Source organism: Nannospalax galili, unplaced genomic scaffold, assembly GCF_000622305.1.
Source record: "Nannospalax galili isolate Female #2095 unplaced genomic scaffold, S.galili_v1.0 scaffold1382, whole genome shotgun sequence".
Lineage (NCBI taxonomy): Eukaryota > Metazoa > Chordata > Mammalia > Rodentia > Spalacidae > Nannospalax > Nannospalax galili.
The window spans coordinates 961,219-982,791 of record NW_008348397.1 but is presented as its reverse complement, the minus strand read 5'-3'; the positions used below and the strand labels follow the sequence as shown (position 1 = coordinate 982,791).

The following is a 21,573-nucleotide window of genomic DNA, read 5'->3' as shown; positions in this document are numbered from 1 at the left end:
TTTTTTTTTGGTCTTTTTGTGACAGGGTCTCCCTTTAGATCCAGCTGTCCTGGAACTCACTATGTAGACCAGGCTGGCCTTGAACTCACTAATTTCTTTTAACTTTTGTTGCAGTTTTTTTTTTTTAACAAACTGTTGAAACATGCTCTTTGATTCCCTTGTATAGTACAGAGTTTACTAGATTTTCACAGAAAAGAGCAGCTCCTGATTTCCCAGTCTTTTAGCTGGTATTAGGTCAGTGTTTAGTAGTTGCTATAGGAGAATGGCTGCCAGCCAAGCTTCCCTCTCCACTGGGCCTCCTTGGGAGCCTGTGGGAGGAGGCAGGAAGCTTTACAAGTATAAAATTTTATATTTGGAACAGACATTTAATTAAGCAGTTCATTATATTTTTTAAAAGCTAGTGAAATCTGCATGAACCTACATGAAAGAGAAAGAAAATAATTAACTTCAGCAACACATTAAATGAAATAGAGTATTTATCTCCATTTCCTTTGTTTTTTAGGAGCAGGCTGCCCTCTGGGGGTTAGCAGCATGCCATCAAGAAGGCTTTTAATGCGTTTGGCATTAACAACAAGCTTCAATTATATTCCTCTGTGTTCTTTGATTGCATCACCCTGAAATGTGGTATTTACAGGACCACTTTATGATAACTCCATGAAAACAAATAGCAGGCTCTGTAGGCAAACTTGATAGTTGTTAATGTCACTCTATTTTATGAGTCATTAGCAAATAGGAGATTGATTTCTTAAATTTTTGACGTTTTGGTAAAACCAGGTTTCAGGGACCAAGAGCTTAACTTTCACTTTGTTTTTTGTTTTTAACAGAATATTGGAAGTAGCCAGATGTTCTCAATTAACAGATGTGGGCTTTACGACTCTGGCCAGGGTAAGTGTTTTCCTTGGGTTCCACATGTTTGTTCCCATAGGTTTTCTTTGGGATTTTTACTTCAGAAGTAGCAGCAAAGGGAGCAGAGGTGAGAGAGGGAGAGCTCTTGGAGCTCGTCTTCCCAAGCCTTCTCATACTATAGCCACAGACCTGTTGCTGCCAGCTTGCTTTGCTTCCAGAGCAGACATGTGTTAGAAAACATGACACTCCCTGGTGAGACTTGAGTTCTCCATAGTCTTGTTAAAATGATGATTTAAATTAAACAGGGACTTCCTGATGCTTTGTAAAAGAAACTTACTATTCTGGCATGGGACTGGTGAGTGAGAGTTAATGTTGAAAGAGATACAGGCCCAGTTTAAATGTTAAACTTAAAGCTTTGTGAATAACTGTAATAGCATTTAAATTGCATTGCCTTTGACTAATGTTAAGGAACATGGAGAATGTCATTTCAGGCAGATCTATGGACTACTGATTTGGGTAAATGCCAGCACACCTAACTAAAGGAGGGGATAAAAACTCTCTCCCAAAGAAACAATTTTCATTGAATTGTTTCTGATTGAAAAGATCTCCGTATTAGCCCAGTATTAATACTCAGCAATTATAAAATTGAAATTATAAAATGTTCAGTGTTTAAGTATGAAATCATTGATAAATTGCACTGTCATCAAACACTTCTAAAAGTTAATACTCGGGGGCTGGAGAAAGATCTCTGTATAAATATGAAATAATTGATAAATTTCACAGTCATCAAACTCTTTTAAAAGTTAATACTTGGGGGCTGGAGAGATGGCTCAGCAGTTAAGAACATAGACTGTTCTTGCAGAAGACCTGGGTTCAAATCCCAGCACCCGGTGGCAGCTAACAACTGTCCGTAACTCCAGTTCCAGGGGATCCAACAGCCTCTTCTGTCCTCGGGGCATTGCACGACACAGGTGTACTTACCTACATTCAGGCAATACAGATAAACTAAAAATAATAAATAAAGTATTTTTCTTAAAAAAAGTTAATACTTGGGCTGGAGAGATGGCTCTGTGGTTAAGAGCACTGGCTGCTCTTGCAGAAGACCTGGGTTCAGTTCCCAGCACCCACAAGGTAGCTAACAACCCCATAACTCCAGTTCCAGGGGATCCGACTTCATCTTCAGACCTCCGCAGACATTGCACACACAGGTGCACTTACATACTTGCAGGCAAAGCACTCTTACACATAAAATAAAAATAAGTTTAAAAAATTTTTAAATTAATACAGAATTATTTGGTGTTATACTTTGTAGAACTGCCATGAGCTTGAAAAGATGGACCTAGAAGAATGTGTTCAGGTAAGATTGTGTTTTTATTCACAAGTCCCCTTATGTAGGACACTGAAGTGCCTGGCAGTGTACATTGTCCATTTACTGAAGTATCTTCCAGGCCCACTGCAGAGCACTGTTTGTGTTTTATTTGTTAAAGAACTGTGAAAATGCGACTGGAGAGATGACTTGGGTTAAGAGCATTGGCTATTGTTCTTTTAATTTTATGTGTGTGGATGAATTGCCTTCATGTATATAAGTGCACCTTTGTCATGCAATGCCTGCGGAGCTTAGAAGATGGTCTCAGATCCTCTGGAAATGGAGTTATAATTGGTTGTTAGCTGCCATTTGTGTGCTGGGAATCGAACCCAGGTCCTCCATGAGAGCAGTCAGTGTGCTTCACCACTGAGCCATCTCTGAGCACTGACTATTTTTCCAGAGGACCAGGGTTCGGTTGCTAGCTCCCAGGGAGATCCAGCACCCTCTCCTGGCCTCCACAGGTACTGCATACATAGGCTACACTTACATGCAGGTAAAGCACTCATACACATTTTAAAACAAAAACTATGAAAATACATGAGAGGTAATTCGGTAGGTAAAGATGCGTTCTCCCAAGTCTGACAGGCTGAGTTCAGTCCCTGAAACCGACATGGTGGAAGGAGAGAATCAAATCCCGAAAGTTTTCCAGACCTTCATCCACGTGCTGTGGCATGTGCACACTCTTATTTCTTGTACATGCCTGAGTATCCCTTTTATCGTTTCTAATATTAGTCCTTCTAAGTACACGTTTACTTACTATACACACCATTTCTCAGCTCTGAAGTGGTGTATAATAAAAATAGTTACGAGTTTGCAAAGAAGCACTGGTTTACTTCTAGTTCTAAGATAAGGTAGCATGAAAGACCACTCTTCCTTCCAGAATGTCCATGTCTTCCCAGGTTTCAGAAGGGCCTGTCTGCTCCCCTTGTGGATATAACTGATTCTCCTATTGTCATGCTGTGTGATGGTATGCCTTACAAAAAAGAAATAGGCCAATATCTTAAATACCTAAATTTAAGGGTGCTTTGACATTAATTTTTTTATGATTCACATTCTGATTCTTCTCTCTGATGGTTTTAAAGTCTACTGGATAAAGGTTCCAAAGAGATAGGTTTTGATTTGTTTTAAAAACGTAACAAGCTGGGTATGGCAGCACATGCCTTTAATTCCAGCACTGAGGAGGCAGAGGCAGGCAGATCTCTGTAAGATTACAAGACCAGCCTGGCCTACATAGCAAGTCCAGGCCAACTACAAGGAAACCTTCTATCAAACCCCACATCCCCTCGAAATCGGAACAGAATGTGAAACGATATCTTAAATCCAGAAAGGGGTAAAGGCTTTCCAGTGTGCATACCCTCAGGTCATACATACACCTCAGGAACCCCTCAGTTACTTCGGTAAGTAAGCTCAATAAATTCATGGTTCCCTAGTAAAACTTTAAGCAAATATTGGCTTGAAACTAGAACCTTAAAAGGGAGCAAGCATCCCCAGGAAAAGAAGTCTCACAACAGATGAAAAATTTATCTGTTAATGCTATTATGTCTCATAATTACTTTAGGGGAAAAAAAGAAAGAAAATGAGAATGTAAAAGGTGTTAAGAGGATATGGGAATGGAGATATTTTCCAAAATAAGGAAAAAGTGATGAATATCTGTGTAGGTTTGTTATGATGTATAAAGGATAAGACAAAAATAATATACACATTATCTTAAAATGTCTATGGTCACATTTTAGTCAACTAGTTTAAGGAACAAAATATGTATCTAGTCAAGGTTTATCTGATAATATTTGGTTTTTTACCCAAGCCTACATAGTACATGATAATTAAAAGCACCAGACTGAGCTGGGCGTGATGGCACACACCTTTAATCCCAGCACTCAGGAGGCAGAGGCAGGCAGATCTCTGTGAGTTCAAGGCCAGCCTTGTCTACATAGTGAGTTCCAGGACAACTGGGGCTACAGGAAGACCCTGTCTCAAAAAGACCAAAAAAAAAAAAAAAAAGAACCAGACTGGTAGAACTAACTTTATTGGATGTTTAACAACCATAGTTTGAGGCCTATATTAATGTGATCAGAGGGACTTAAAGGACAGTTTTTGCCCTTTGCCCTGCAAGGTCCACTAAGTTCTAGGGGACTATGGAACATCTCTCAAAATGTCCTGTAACTGTGATGAGTCACCTGTCCTCTTGTTCAGGGAAGACATGGGTTCTTAAAGGCCTGGCAATTTTTTTTTTTAGTTTTTTTATTTTGTCTTTTTGAGACAGGGTCTCCCTGTAGCCCCAGCTGGCCTGAAACTCACAGAGATCCACCTGCCTCTGGCTCCCAAATGCTGGGATTAAAGACGTGGCCACCATGCCTGGCAGTTTAGACAAATCTTATAGAAATAAAGTTTTAAAAATATTCCTGAAAGCAAGAAAGAGAAAGATATCTAAGGTAGACCCTAATGAGGCACTTAAGAGCATCAAATGCCTTTGAAATTTAATCTCTATATCTTATTATTTATGTGTATGTGTGTTTGAGTGTATGTACACATGGGTATGGTGAGTGCCCACAGAGACCAGAAGAGGGCAGCGCCTGCAGCTAGAGTTATGGGTGTTTATGAGTCACCTGACAGGAGTGCTGGGGTCCAAATTCTGATCCTCACGATAGAGCAGAAAGCATTCTTAATATCTGAGCCATCTCTTGAGGTCCCAGATTCCTTTTTTTATTATTATCTTTTATTTTACATGTATGAGTATTTTGGCTGCATGTAATGCCCAAAGAGGCCAAAAGAGGATCCTGGGTCTCCTAGAACTAGAGTTATAAATGGTTGCTAGCCACCATGTGGGTGATAAGAACCTAACCCCAGTCTGCTGTAAGAGCAGCCAGGGTTCTTAACTGCTGAGCCACCTCTCCACCCCCATGAATTTTGTATTTTAAAATGATTAATGGATTTTTGTTGTTGTTATTTGAGACAGGGTCTCACTATGTAATCCTGACTGTCCTGGAACTCACTGTGTGAACCAGGCTAGCTTTGAACTCTGCCTGCCTCTGCCTCCTAAGTCTTGGGATTAAAGGGTTGCACCACCATACCCCATGATCTCTATTAAAATTTTTTAAAAGGAGGAATTTTAAACAAAGGTGTCTAGAAATGAAGACTGGAAAGGCCTAGATGCATTTGAGTGTCATCTGAGTGGTTCTTACAGACTCACAGACCTTATGGGACTTATCTGAAGGGTTTGTTAATTGATGATATCTAAACTAGAAGTGTAGTTGAGTGGAGTATAACCCATGGGATTATACCTGAAATAAAGGTATAATTTTAGCTAAAACAAAGTTAACATTTCTTTCAGATAACGGATAGCACATTAATCCAGCTTTCTATACACTGTCCTCGACTTCAAGTATTGGTGAGTTTTGTTTTTCAATCTTATGAGTCAGGATCTCCCTATCACCCCAGCTGGCCTAGAACTCACTATGTAGACCAGGCTAGCCTTGAACTCACAGAGACTGGGATTAAAGGCCTGCACCACCATGTCCGCCTTGTTTTGTATTGTTTTGAGGCAGAGTCTCACTGTGTAGTCCTGACTAGCCTACAACTCTGTATGTAGACAAACTGGCCTCGAAGTTAAGATCGGCCTGCCTCTTTCTCTGGAGTGCTGGGATTAAAGGCATGCACCATCACACCTGACAGGGTCTCCCTGTAGCCCCAGCTGGCCTGGAACTCATTATGTAGACCAGGCTGGCCTCGAACTCACAGAGATCTGCCTGCCTCTGCCTCCTGAGTGCTGGGATTGAAGGCTTGTGCCACCATGCCTGGTCTCATACATAATTTTTAAGGCTGTCTTTTGTTTATGAAATATTTCACAATCATCCCATGAATTTACAAATAAATTTAGAAATAAAAAAAGCCATAAATGCCAGAAGCCCATCAACTCTTCACTTTTATATTCTTCAGTTCATCTTGATGGAACGGTGGCTTTGTAATATCAGAATCAACCAGAAGGTCTGATTTCACACGAGCCTGTGTACTAGAGGAACATCAGAAGATATTTCACTAACTTTCTTTGCTCTTTTTGGTTACAGAGTCTGTCTCATTGTGAGCTGATCACAGATGATGGAATTCGTCACCTAGGGAATGGGGCCTGTGCCCATGACCAGCTGGAGGTGATTGAGCTGGACAACTGCCCACTAATCACTGATGCATCCCTGGAGCACTTGAAGAGCTGTCACAGCCTTGAGCGGATAGAACTCTATGACTGCCAGCAAATCACACGGGCTGGAATCAAGAGACTCAGGGTAAAGACCTGCATCACTCTCCAGCTCTGCCGTTTCTAGCACCCTCCCTTCCCCTTTCTTTTTCTTCCTCTCCTTTTCTTTTTTTCAGTTTTAGATTTCTGTGCTTATTTTTACTTACTTATTTGGGTATTAGCAAGGTGGAAAAAAACAGACAGCAACCAAACCTCAGTGTAAATAGCTTTTATACTGTGGTTCCAGATGGAAACTTAGTAGAAAAGTAACCACTGATAGGAAGGAAAAGTTTATGAAGTTTATTCCATGGTATCCAGGTCTTAACCACAACCCTAGAGCTCAAACAAATTAGAACACATGTCTACTTGGAAGGCAGAGTCAGGTGGATGTCTGTGAGTTTGAGGCCAGCCTGGTATACATAGTGAGTTCCAGGCCAGCTGGGGATAACACAAAAAAAGAAAAAAGAAAGAATACATGCCAGATTTTGGTTCTAAAGGAAATAAAATGTTGGGGGGAGGGGTGAAGAGATGGCTCAGTGGTTAAGAGCACTGGCTGCTCTTGCAGAGGACCTGGGTTCAGTTCCCAGCACATGTCAGCTAACAACTCTCTGTAACTCCAGTTCCAGAGGATTTACTTACATAACATATATGTAAGTAAAATACTCATGCACATAAAATTTTTTTAATATTTTATTTATTATTTTTATTTTATGTGTATGAGTGTTATGCCTGCATGTAGGTAAGTGCACCCATGTCGTGCAATGCCTACGGAGGACAGAAGAGGCTGTAGGATCCCCTGGGACTGTAGTTACAGACAGTTGTTAGCTGCCATGTGGGTGCTGGGATTCAAACCCAGGTCTTCTGCAAGAACAGCCAGTGTTCTTATCAGCTGAGCTTCAGCCCCGACATAAAATTTTTTTAATTAAGACAAAAAAAATGTTTGGCAGAAAGCAGTGTCCACACTGGTAGTTGGGAGTCTAAGAGGAGAATCAATTGCAGTGCCAGCCTGGGCTACAGAGTGAGTTCAAGGTCAGCAGGGTCAACTTGGTGAGACCCTGTCCCAAAATAAAAAGTAAGGGGGCTGGAGAGATGTCTCAGTGGTCAAGGGCACTGGGCTGCTCTTGCAGAGGGTTCAGTTCCCAGCGCCCACATGGTGGCTAACAAATACCTATAATCCCAGTTCCAGAGGTGCTGGCACCGTCTTCTGACCTCTGTGGGCATTGTATGACATGTGTGCACTTAATGCACACAGGCAAAACACTCATACACATAAAATAAAAAGTGGATAAATAAAAAAGAGAGGGCTAGGAATGTAGTTTTATGGATAGAGGGCTTACACAGAATCTGTAAGGCCCTATGTCCAGTTCTCAGTACCAGAGATAGGTCGGAGGGCGGGGGATTAATTGATTGAAACATCTCCACAACTCTGCCTCTTTAGTTAAGTCCTAAAAAGTCTCTTTAAAAAATCTGAAACAGCCTTTAACAAATAAATGAATACTGTACCAGTTCTTAAGTTCTCATTGGTTTTAGCTCCTCCTCTCTCTTAAGAGAAAGAGGGCTAAGAACATACCTCGAGTAGGAGAGACAGAGAAGTCACAGGCTGACTAGAGCCTCTTGATTGGTTGATTGGTTAATTGGTTGGTTGGTATTCTGAGAACCAGGGTCTCATGTAGCCTGGACTGGCCTCAAACTTATAGCTATATATAGTAATTAGGATAACTTTGAACTCCTGATTTTTCCTGCCTCAACTCTTAATCCTAGAGTTACAGGTGTATACCACCATTCCTGGCATATAGCCTACTATATATTGTTCCTGGACCTGATTGTCAGGAATCTCTTCCTCTCTGAGCACTTTTACACTTCTAATTTAGCTATTAGGTGGGTGTCTAGAGAAGATAAGATCTTGCAGAACAGAATCCCCATCTTTGTACCTCTTTCATTTAATAAGAAACACGTTGTCAGGGCTGGAGAGATGACTCAGAAGTTAAAAACACTTGACTGTTCTTGCAGAAGACCCGGGTTCCAATCCCAGCACCCACATGGCAGCTAACAACTGTCTGTAACTCCAGTTCCAGGGGATCCTACAGCCTCTTCTGTCCTCCGTGGGCATTGCACAATACGGGTGCACTTACCTGCATGCAGGCAATACAGGCATACACATAAAATAAAAATAATAAATGGCCAGGCGTGGTGGTGCATGCCTTTAATCCCAGCACTTGGGAGGCAGAGGCAGGTGGATCTTTGTGAGTTCAAGGAGACCCTGTCTCAAAAAGACTAAATAAATAAATTAATTAATAAATTAATAAATAAATATAAATAAATATTTTTTAAAAGAAACACATTGTCTAAACATAGTAGGCATTCAGAAATAGTAAAGACTAAAAGCATGTTGTAAAAAAAAGTATTTTAAACTTACATAGCTTCTTCCAGCTATGAGATTCTAATTGAGAATCTCTTGGGGACAAGAAAAGAAATTAGAAATACACCTCTTCCCTCCCACCCCAGTTTTATTATTGTAGAACTAAGTACCAAAGTTCACATGAGTTGATTTAATCATTTGAACAACATAGAACAGAATAGAACGTAGAACACCCTGAATAGTACTCAGCATACCCTGCTTTACTGTCCATTCAGCCCCTCGATTTCTCTGAGAAGCAACATTGCTGTTTCAGCTCTCTCTTAGTAATGTTTCTGTCTTGTTTCAGACCCATTTACCCAATATTAAAGTCCACGCCTACTTCGCACCCGTCACTCCACCCCCATCAGTAGGGGGCAGCAGACAGCGCTTCTGCAGATGCTGCATCATCCTATGACAATGGAGGTGGTCAACCTTGGTGAACTGAGTATTTAATGACACTTCTAGTTACCGTGGAGTCTCTCCAGTGGAAGCGACCCCAGCATTCTGGGCAAGGGTTACAAAGCAAGGGCAGTGTCCAGATCCCCAGAGTCACACATGCACAGGCATACACACCCTCACCCCTATCCATCATAGTTCTGTGACCATGGGACTGAAGTTCATCCTGGCTTTATCAAGTGGATTGGTAAAACTTAACTATTCCTGTTGGACATGCCCAGAAGAAATCATAGGCCATGGCAGAGGGAGGGGACATTCCAGCAAAACGCAGTGTTACTGGTACTGTGGTTTCTTTCTTTTGTTAAGGGGTTTCTTTGGGGAATTTTAAACAGTAACTGCAATCCTCCAGGGTGAAAGATAGCATGGGAAAATAATTTATGATGTGTCCAGGGACCAGAAAGAAAATTTCTTTGCATTCTAGAAATGGTAGCCATCCATTGCAAGATGCCTACACAGCTTCTGTGTCACCTTGTTTCCATTACAACATACTGAGCATGCTCACAAAGAAGGCTCATCCAGTCGGCTGATGTTTTAGTATTTGGCTCAGAGGTTTCCTAAATGGCTGCATTGAAATCGCTGGGGTCCAAATATGATTACTTATTTACTCAAGCTATCACTGTCTGTAGCTCACTGTACACCTGTCTCCATTCACTGTTGCTCCTGCTGCTCTCGCTCAGTTTCTCACTGGTTCATAGTCTTCTACTTACACTCAGTTGTTACTCTTGCTGATGTGTTTAAAGTTTGCATTTTGGATGATTAGTTGGGGTTACCAAACATTTTTAAAAGAAACATTATCAATAAATATTTTTTTAATCTAAATTTTACCATTAGGGGACCCTGCCTGAATCTTTGCCAATCTGGAAGGAAACTAACAAAAGCAAGAATGTTATGAGAAGAAACAGTTATTTTGATGAAAGCAAACTTTTGGTTTCTATTGTATCTTGTAATACATGAATCATATGCACGATGTGCTCAGTATTCACCCTGTACATTTTTCTTCTGTCAAACTCCATGAGCTGTTTAAGGAAAGAGAAGTACATTATTAGTAAGAGTAGATGGCAAATCTTCTAACCAAGCTTCAAAGTCCCCAGTACCCAAACTCAGGCACAAATGACTAGTATTGTTATGTGTTGACAGGACTGTGGTATGATCAGTGGCATCTCTGACCTGTGTCTGTGAGGTTACTTGCTTTATCAAGAATGCTGCTGGAGGAACTATAGTCAGTTTCTTTATTTTCCCCCATTTGAGTCCATCCAGGATACAAGCATGGCCCCATAGCAGTTGGCTGTCCATGTCAGTGTTAACAGGCTCTATCTAATCTTGGCACCTTAAAAGACCCAAACCTGTCTGTGCTGCAGACTCCTCTGATATGAAGACAGCCAGGTAGAGGCATTGGGATAGCAGAAGAGAGTCTTGAAAAGGATTAGGGGCTCAGTGTCTCTGCCAAGCCTGAGGAAAGGGGTTTAGTGCCTATGGTTCAGAGTCTAAGAAGAAGCAGTTCCTTCCAAAAAAAAATCTTAAAACCTCATAGAAAATGAGAGGGAAAAACAGGAGTTTCTAAAGCAGAAAATTACTAAACCCCAATGTTAGAGGCCTTGTGTGATTTTATTAGTGTGATTTGGAGGAAGGGGGCTTTTAGGAGATGAATGTGTAAGCTGCCATGATCCTATATTACCTTCCATATAACCCAGACTCCTAAAAGAACTGTTTTGATGCTACAGGTACTGGTTCTACCAGCATATGTAAGAATAAAGTCTGATGTATTTCTCCATTGATGTAGAAAGCAATCAGATGAAAGAGTCTTAGACAGCTATACCACCCAGTTTATTTATAGTATTAAATTTATTTTCAGTCCTATTTTATTATGCCCCTTTGAAAACTCAAATTTCTTATGTTTTTCATTCCTCCTTCTCTTTATTCTGTTTCCAAATAACCATAGAAATAGTGACTCATCCTGCTTCACCTGACAGGAACATGGACACATGAGCACCCCTTTTTTTTTTTTTTGAGGGGAGACAAAGTCTTATTCTTGCTGGCCTCAAATTTGTGGTTATCCTCCTGCCTCAGTCTCCCAAATGTTAGGATTACAAGTGTGAACCACCACACCAGACTCAATATATTCTTTTTTTTATTATTATTATTTTTATTTTATGTGTATGAGTGCTATGCCTGCATGTAGATAAGTGCATCCATGTCATGCAATGCCCAAGGAAGACAGAAGAGACTGTTGGATCCCCTGGAACTGGAGTTATGGACAGTTGTTAGCTGCCATGTGGGTGCTGGGATTCGAATCTGGGTCTTCTGCAAGAACAGTCAGTGTTCTTAACAGCTGAGCCATCTCTCCAGCCCCCTCAATATATTCTTAAAGTAAGATTTCTGATAATACACATAGGAATACACACACATATACATACATACACTTCCAGATGTGTTTAGTTTAGATCCCAGATCATTCAAACAAAACCACAAGAAATATTGAGGAGTCATCAGCTAAATGTCTAATTTGACAATAAAACCTGGACTGATGAATGAATGTGGATTTGAACTGCCCTAGTCTAGGCCATTCAGTTTCCTTTCCTTCTTGAAAGTTTCAAGGACTCTGTTAATCAGCAGTCCATCAGAAGTCTTGAAAATGCTGTTTCTCTTCCCACATGCAGGTTCTTTGGATTTGTGCTGGCAATTCCTGCTATTAAGCCTTTCTGGGCCAAAACAATCAAAAGGCAGAGTGTGTATGGGGGGGTGGCACTGGCTTGCATATGGTCAGGGACAAGACATGTTCTTTCTCAAAAACTTCAGGTCCGTGTGGCATGGAGGAAAATAGAGTTTGTTTGTTTGTTTTAATTATGTTGATTTGCATCCTACACCAGTTTATGAATACATTAAGAAGACTACGTGAAGCACTCTGGAGGCAGTAGAAGGTGATCTCTGTGAGTTCAAGGTTAGCCTGGTCTACATAGTGTGTACCAGGCCAGCTGGGGGCTGGGCTACAAGGAAACCCTGTCTCAAAAAGTCCAAAAAATAGAAGACTACGTTATTTCAGTCAGGTGGAAAGAGTTTTGACATCTGAATATTAAGTGCTTCCTAGCTGAGCATATGGGATACTTTTGAATTGGTTGAATTTGGGGTTTTTGTTTTGTTTTCAGGGCTGGAGACAGAATCCAGGACCTCCCACATGTTAGATAAACACTCTACCACTGAGCCTTATCTCCAGCCCTGGTACTTCTTAGCATAGGAAAAAGTCTCCTTAGAAAAAGCCCATTGTGGGCACTGAGGTGACTCAGCAACTAGAAGCACTTGCCATCAGAAGCCTGATAGCCTGAATTTGATCCCCAGAATCCACATAAAGTTGGATGTGGTGGCTGCATCTGTAATCCCAGCCCTCTGGTAAGGTGTGAGGTAGAGACAGAAGAATTGCCCAGAAGCTTCAGCACCAGCTAGCTTGGAGTACACAGCATTGGCAGAAACGAGAGACTTGCTTCAACAAGGTAGAAGGAAGAGAACCAGCTCCAGAAAGTTGTCCTTTGACCTTCATGCACATGTTACATAAAAATAAAATTTAGGGCCAGTGAGATAGCTTAGCAGGTAAAAGTACCTGCCTCTAAGCTTGATGACCTCAGTTCAATCCTTGAAATCCGTGTAATAGAAGGAGGGTATCAACTCCCACAAGGTGTCCACTGACCTCCACACACATGCTATGGAACATGTATGATCACACATAAATTCTTTTAATAAAATTTTAAAATAAATTTTTATAAACAACTTATTAGACTGGACGTGGTGGTACATGCCTTTAATCCCAGCACTTTGGGAGGCAGAGGCAGGCAGATCTCTGTGAGTTCAAGGCCAGCCTGGTCTACATAGTGAGTTCCAGGACAGCTGGGGCTACAGGGAGACCCTGTCCCAAAAAGACCAAAAACAACTTACTAGGAACCAGGTGTCATGTTATGTACCTGTAATCCCAACACTAAGGAGTCAAAGACAGGAGGATTACTACAGGTCCCAGGCCAGCCTGGGCTACATAGTATTGGGCCACCTGGGGATACAAAGTAAAACTCCATAAAAAAAGGAAAACAACCAGGCATGGTGGTGCACGCCTTTAATCCCAGCACTCTGGAGGCAGAGGCAGGCAGATCTCTGTGAGTTCAAGGCCAGCCTGGTCTACATAATGAGTTCTAGGACAGCTGGGGCTACAAGGAGACCCTGTCTCAAAAAGACCAAGGGGAAAAAAAAAGGCTATTGGTCCATTTGTCCAATTTTACCCCAGCCCAGAATATGCCTTTTACAATGGAAAATGAATGCAGAGTAACAGAAGAGATTTAGAACTAGAAAGGCCTCGTAGGTGTGATGGCATGTGCCTATAATCTCAACACTGGGAGGCCGAGCTGGAAGTCAGCCTGGGCTGCGTATCAAAACCCTGTTTCAAAAAGCCAAATAAAAGCAAGGCCCATTCGAAGCTATTGCCATAAGCCTACAGGTGGCCAGTAGGAAATTTTAAAGTACCTCTGGAGAACATTTTTGAACAAGCAGGTAGTGTTTCCAAACAACATTCCCCTGTATCATCATCACATTCTACTGTCTGCTACATCGTTTTATAGGCCTGCTTGAGGTGATTTCACTGAATTGCTGATTTTTCCTATATCTTTCCTTGCCCTCTATTTAAAGCGTCTATCTCACCCCCAATAACACTGCAGGTTTATTGTCAGGTGTGTCCAAAACAAGCATCTTGCAGTCCTTTCTGTGATCAAGGCAAACTGTCACAGGCAGCCTTGAATTCAGGTACTGTCAAGTGGTTTGGACCATTTCTTGGTGGTCTTCGATGTTTGCTGTTTGGATTTGGGTTGCATTTAAAATCCAACTGCTAGCTATGAAGAATAAAGGGACCTGACCAGCTTTTCCTCAGTATTTGGAATATGAAAGCACACCTATGTTTTAAAAATGTAATTTACTCTGTTCTCTCACCTTTAGTGGATATAAAAATATTCCCTAAATAGTTTGTATAAATTTCCAGTCAGATTTCTAAATCCACTACATTGATTTAGCAGATATGTAAGTCAGAAATGTTTCAAAAATTTCAGAGGGAAACCTGATGAATAATTAATTTATCATGCTTTTTGGGAGGTTTTTCTATACTATTTGAATTGCTGCTTTTAGCTATAGGGCCACAGAAATCCAATCCTTTCATTTCAGTTATCTTGTTAACTGTGTTTTGGTTTTGACAAAGTCGGGGATGGAACCTGTCTTGGCCTAATGTTAGGAAGTGTGAGAGTTGTCACTGGAAAGTAGATAGTTTCCTGCCTATCTGCATGGGCAGCGTCAACTTAGGTGACAGTGTTGTTGAGAGAATAGAACATGCTGGATCATGGTTGAGCTTTGGGCTTTTAAAGTTTATTGTTCTGTGGACCAGTGAGATAACTCAGTGGATAAGGGTGCTTGCCACACAAAGTTGGCTGTGACGGTCAGGCTGCACCTACCAGTAGCCATCAGTGAGAGGAAGAAGGCAAAACAAGCTCTATTCTGCCTTTTCCCTCCTGTGTGTTTTCTAGGTGGGTTTCTAGCCCTGTTCCTGCTGACAGACCAGTGAATTGGCCAAGTCTTGTTTGAGAAGAGGTGTAGAAGGTTTGGCTAGAGGTCTTGAGGTAGTAAACCCTTATGGTAACCTTATGTCAAAGAATTCTAAAACAGAAAGATGAGGCAAAATAAGGGCCCAGACCTCCTCACCTTTATTTTTATCTTAAATTTGCATTGTAAGATTGAAAGATATAGAATGCTTTATAAGACTTTATCAATAGGGTATGATTAGCTCAGCTGATCAGAGAATAAAATTTGGCTGAAGCTGTTCTATCCAAATGTTCTGACTTCACTTGTTCTCCAGCAAAGAACATAGGCTGCTTAAGCACCACCTGCTCTGGCCTTGCCTTCTTTCTTTGACCTGCCAGAATCCAGCATAGGAGGCAAGTGAGTTTTATGTGAAGGGCTTCTGCAGCTTCTCAAGCCAAGTCTGTCTACATTGTCCTCTCTTCTTCAGCCCATTTTTTTCTGTGCCTCTGAAGCCTTTTGATTCTTAGACATTTAGGAACATCAGCATATTGGCCTCTCAGATGAGCCTGACTGAATCTTGCAAACTTTAAGAAAGTTACATATAATACTCAGGAGAAAATAAGCTTTTGTTTCATCATGTGTGGAATGTTGGAGGGTGTTCACCTACAATTATTTTATCTCTGCCCCCATGTGTATTTGGACTAAGACCTTATGAGGTTTGGCAAACAAAAGGCTAGCAATGGCCCTTTCTCTTGTGTATGATTTCTAGTCTCTTATTTTGAAGAAAAACCTTAGGGAAATGGTAAGCAAGGCCCAAAGGGAAGGAGAGGCTTATGCTAGAAGTGGGACGCTTTGCCTCTGGAACAGCATCTGTCCTGAGCATGCAGGACTGCTGCCTCACACTCGAAACATTTGCTTTTCATCCAATGAACTCCATGCCCCTTCAGTGGCAGGAAGGGCTTCTGCCTGTTTTCCTAACCAGTTACCCAGGTGGGGATTGGCACTCAGAAACAACTACCAGGCTTCCCTGCTGCTTCTGGGTGTGGCTTTAGGACCAGGACAAGAGTGTGGGACAGCGGACAAGAATTCTTACCCTAGGAAAAGGTGGTGGGAGAGGTGTCCTCTCTCGCTGAACCCTAAGAACCAGAGAAATCTTTGAAGTGATGTCCTTTTTTGATACTGCAGGAAAAACTTTGCTCCACTTAACTACCTTTATTAACTCAGATCTGCACCACATTGCTGCTCACATTCGTGTTTTGTACCTTAAACTAACACTTCCCAAACCCTGAGAACATTCATCTGCTCTTTTTCTTGTTCTTTTTTTATGGCACTAGAGAATGAGGAAATCTTAACTTGAAAAAGACTCTAACTGGTCTGGTTTGATGAATTACTTTACTTCTATCTCCTGAAAAACAAATGGTTTTCTTTCCTAGTGCTATATAAATAGATCTTTAATAAGTGAAACCTTTGCTGCTACATTCCTGGATTTACATAGAATTTTTCCCCCTTAGAAGAATAATTTCTTACCTGTACTTCGATGACTGTTAATTTCTACCAAGTACAGGAAAGAATGAGCCCTCACCACACCCCCCACATCACACACTAACCCCTGAATCCTGCACATGTCCCAGAACCGTGAGACCAGCTCTCCGGAGGCTGCCTATGTTCCTCCTCACTGAGATGTCACCAGAACTGACCCACAGAATCTGTGACCACCCACTCCAGAGGGTCTCTCAAGTGAGAGAGGGGCGACTTAAACTCTCCATTACTGTTCTATCCCAGCCTGCAGATGCGTCCCACTCTGGCCTTCCTTTTCTCCCAGGAATCGTTTCCAGTTACCACTTCCCAGTTGTTCTGCTCACCTTTGCCCTCCTTCCAGTGACCCTGAGAGCACAGACCTGAGTGACACAGCCTGTGCAGAGTTCAGAGAACTGTGAGGATTACCCATGCCTGTTAGCTCTGCTCAGGGACAGAGATGGATGGGTAAATGGTGCTGAGGAACTCTATGGTTCATCCCTGCACCCCTGCTCCCCTGAGGGGTAACACCGTAGAGCACGGTTGTGTGCAGGTGTGTGATCCCTGTGCCCTAGCTATTCAGCCTCACCTGAACTTCCTTATGTGGGAGCTGCTGCTTGTTTCTCCACCAGGTCTGCTCCAACATTCAACCCCCCAGTGGGACTTAACACCAGGTTCCATTAGCTGTCTAAGTGATTGTATTTGCCCCTCATACCTTTAGTATCTGAGGATGTGGGAGTGTGGAGGATAATTTTAAATAAATAAAATCCAGGGTGGCAGTAGAGGATTCTTTTTGCTTTAAACTTTGGACTAAAGAAATGGTTTTTTATATATAAATATATAAAGTAAATTGTTATGTAACTATTATTGTTTCCTGTATGTTCTAATTTTGTTTTATGATGTAATTAAAGGAAATAAGCTGTGAAGACTGCATTTTCCTCTGGAAATAGCCTGACTTGGAGCTATAATTCCCAACTACTGTGGATCCTAGAACTGCAAAGTCTCCTGGGGCTGAACGAAGAGTCTTTTAGACATCCTTGTTTTTAAATGCCCTTTACTGGGGCTGGAGAGATGGCTCCACAGTTAAGAACACTGACTGTTCTTGCAGAAGACCCAGGTTCAAATCCCAGCACCCACATGGCAGCTAACAACTGTCCATAACTCCAGTTCCAGGGGATCCGACAGCTTCTTCTGCCCTCCGCGGTCATTGCACGACACGGGTGCACTTACCTACATGCAGTCAATATAAGCATACACACAAAATAAAAATAATAAAGTAGCCAGGTATGGTGGCGCATGCCTTTAATCCCAGCACTCAGGAGGCAGAGGCAGGTGGATCTCTGTGATTTCAAGGCCAGCCTGGTCTACATAGTGAGTTCCAGGACAGCTGGGGCTACAGGGAGACCCTATCTCAAAAAGACCAAAATAATAATAATAATAATAAAGTAATTAAATACCCTTTACTATCCTTTATTTAAAGCTCATTCATTTCATTACCTTTATTAATACTCCTAGTAACTTATTTAATATCAATTCCACTTCAAGAAACATGGAAGGCATAGTATAAATCAGAGTTCCCGTAGCTAATCCAGTGGTTAAAATGCAACCTGAGTTCTGGGAATGCAGCTTAGTGGTAGGGTGCTTGCTACGCTGTATGTGTATGTATGTGTATGTACGTGTGTATATCTGTGTGTTCGCCTATGCCTAGGTTCGGTCCCAAGCACTGTTTAAAAAAAAAAAAAAGAAACCTGAATCCCATAGCTCTGTAGAGCATACATTCTCTTTCTCGTTAATGAAGGTATAAATTCAAATGGAGCACTGTGACACATGCAGACGTAGAAGTAAGACTGTCAATCTAGGTTCAGATCTACAGCATATACTGCCATGTGACTTCAGACAACCCGTCTCCACTGCTCATTGGTAAGATGAGGATAGATAAATATCTAATACCACTGTGGGAATATTCATAATGTTCATGTGCTAGTTGCTTTTTTTAGCTTCGTTTTCACCAAAAATTTCAATATCCAGTGTGCACTAGAGGCCTTTGGTAAAGATAAGCTGTACAGCCAAATTTACAGCTGGATCCTGAGGCCATCCTGAGCTGCATAGTGAAACGCTGTCTTGAAAAACCAAGCACTGAGGATCAGGAGGATTATGAGTTGAAGGTCTTCCTTGGCTACATAACAAGTGACCAGTCTGGGTTACATGAGACCCTATCTCAGACACACCAAAAAAAAAGGGCTGGGGTGTAGCTCCAGAGCACTCACCTAGCATATGGAAGGTGCTGAGTTCAATAATCACCATCAAAAGAGAAAAATAATACAGTGCCATGAAAACTCCTTGAGGAGGCTGTGGAATCATAAACTCCATTTGACACCCACTTTTTTTGTTTGTTTATATTTTATTATTTTATGTGTATGAGTGTATTGCCTGCATGTATGTGAGTGTGTCCATGTTGTGCAATGCCTCAGAGGTCATAAGAGGGCTTTGGATTCCCCTGGAACTGAAGGACGGTTTGCAGCCACCATGTGGGTCCTGGGAATCAAACCCAAGTCTTCTGCAAGAGCAATTGGTGCTCTTAACTGCTGAGCCATCAGCCCTTTTTTGTTTGTTTGTTTGTTTGTTTGTTTAAAACAGCTCCTTGCTATGTAGCCCAGCCAAGTCTCAAAATGAGATCTTTGTGACTCAGACTGCTGACTACTGGAATTACAGGTGTGTGTCATCTTTATGCATAAATTAGAGATGAGGTCTGAATTAGTCATCTGAGGGCCACACAGCCCCTTTGAGAGATGCACAGAGAGGTGTCTGCTTGGCTATATTTACTGAGTCAGACCTGAATTTGTTGAAGGAGACACTTTCCAGGCAAACGTCCCTTTCCCTGTCCATTGCTAATTAAGTAGGATTTAGAGCCTTTTTCCTGCTACCTTCACCAGTCAGAGACTCCCTGGCTTAAGACTCAGAAAGCAGGTAAATGTGAACCAAATATGATGATGAATGTGTATGAAAAAATGCCATAATTAAATCCATTATTTTGAACCCTAAGAAAATGTTTTAGAGGATGACCAGTGAGATGATTCAGTAGGGAAAAGTGGCAGCTGCCAAGCCTGACAACCTAAGTCCCATTCCTGGAACCCACATGGTGGAAGGAGAGAACCAACTTGTGATGTTATCCTGTGACCGTGGCATGTGTCGTCCCCCAATAAGTAAAAATTTGATAACATATGCATGTGGCTCAGTATGTAGCTAGGTATTAAAACATCAGCCCAGCATGTGCAAGTCTCTGCATTCAATCCCCAGAACTGCAAAAATATGCATATGAAATTATGACCTTAATGTAGGGAAGGATTTCTTATAAAAGGTGGGTGTTGAGGGTCTATCTTAGTGGTTGAGCTTTTGTGTTGCATGTGCAAAGCCCTGGGTTCAGTCCCCAGCATTGCCCTATAGTCTTGGTGCTACAACTATAGTATTTCCCAAATCTCTGAAACTGAAGTTTTAAATGGACCCAAGTGATCTGAATGTTGAGCAGTCTTTTGGAGACTATAGTAGTTGATTGTAGCCCAAACCAACCTGGGGGTGGGGGGAATCCAGCCAGATTTATTTATTATTTTGTCCAAAGCACATCCCTTTCCCTTGTTTAGAGTGTAAAGGGTATTTCTGGGGCTGGAGAGATGGCTCAACAATTAGGAATGCTTGCCACTCTTGCAGAAGATCCAAGTTCAGTTCCCAGTGCTGACATTAGGCATCTCATAACTGCCTGTAGTTCTAGCTCCAGCAGATACTACCTTTACTGGCCTCCACAGGCACCTACACTCATGTGGACCTGCACTCATGTGCACATAGCCTCACACAGACACATACATAAATCAAAATTTTAAAAAAAAATTTAATAGGTATTTCTATTGTAAAGCTAAGAAAACTGAATAACACATTTATTTAAGGCTTTGTTTTTTTTATGTGTATGAGTGTTTTGCCTGCATATTTGTAAGTGCACTACATGCATGCAGTGCTGCCCATGGGGGCCAGAAGAGGACATCAGATTCCCTGGAACTGAAGTTACTGATGGTTGTAAGCCATTGTATGGGAACCTGGATCCTCTGAAGAGCAGCCAGCCCTCTTAAACACTGAGCCATCTCTCTAGCCCCATGTTATATATCTTTTAACAGGTAAATTTTAATTTAAAACATTTTACATGGAAGGGTAAGTTAAAAAACTTGTTTTGTTTTTGAGACAGGGTCTCTCTATACTTCTAGCTGGCCTGGAACTCACTATGTAGGCCAGACTGGCCTAGATCTCAGATCTCCCTGCCTCTGCCTCCCTAGTGCTGGGATTAAAGGCGTATGCTCCCACACCTGGCCAACAGTAAATTGTTTAATTATTCAGTGGCCAGTAACCAGTACTGCTAGTGGCAGAATGCTCCTTGTCTGTATTGCCAGAGGTTTTTGCCTCTTGAGCTTGGTTGATTCTGAATATGGGATGGAGGCTGTGTCCAGGGTTCCAAGTTGCTTCTGAGCAGAAAAATAAAGGAGATAAGGCGATATATCTTCTCCCAGTGTTAAAGCACAAAATGGTTTGACTCTTCACCTCGAATCTGGAAGTCAACTGGGCATTTTAACAAGGCTTCTAGGCACACAGAGAACAAGGCTGGCATCACAGATTTAGGTCAGAATCAAGTAGTAGCCATCTGGATTCTGCACAGAAAGCAATAAAAAACAGGCACCATTGGGAGGAAACAGTCTCCACCCTCCAGGCTACCTGCGATAGGTCCATGATGCCCCCCATAACCAAACGATCTTCCATATTCATTTCAGAGCCACCTCTTCACAGCTCCCTCATGGGTACAGTGCCAGCCTAGTAGGAAGAATCATCATAGACTCATTAGAGCTGTGCTGTCACACTGACAGTGTGATGGGTAGAGGGGAGCTGGAGGGACTCTTGAGCCTTCTGATTTCATCTAGGAGGCAAATGCTTGCTAAACAGCCCTATCATATTCTTCAGGCCAATCGGATACTCCTCCTAAAAACCTGCTTCCTGGGACTAAGATGGTTCAGCAGTCCATTCGTTTTGCAGAGGACCTGGGTTTGATTCCCAGGACCCACATGGCAGCTGACAACTGTAACTCCAGTTCCAGGGGAACCCGAAGCCCTCTTCTGACCTCCCAGGCATTGCATAACATAGGTGTAACTTAACATACTTGCAAGCAATACACTCATACACATAAAAATGACA

At 41.9% G+C, this 21,573-nt stretch overlaps 1 protein-coding gene across 2 annotated transcripts in view; it reads left to right on the top strand.

The window, feature by feature from the left end:
• The window catches only part of Fbxl20 (F-box and leucine rich repeat protein 20), a 94,120-nt gene extending 82,773 nt beyond the window's left edge, over positions 1–11,347 (top strand). For both annotated transcript variants that reach the window (XM_029569447.1, XM_029569448.1), the window contains exons 11-15: positions 825–885; positions 2,159–2,203; positions 5,544–5,600; positions 6,277–6,489; positions 9,146–11,347. In XM_029569447.1, the coding sequence (XP_029425307.1) occupies positions 825–885; positions 2,159–2,203; positions 5,544–5,600; positions 6,277–6,489; positions 9,146–9,253 (484 nt within the window). In that variant the 3' untranslated portion in view covers positions 9,254–11,347. The remainder of the gene's footprint in view (positions 1–824; positions 886–2,158; positions 2,204–5,543; positions 5,601–6,276; positions 6,490–9,145) is intronic.
• The last annotated feature ends 10,226 nt before the right edge of the window (positions 11,348–21,573 follow it).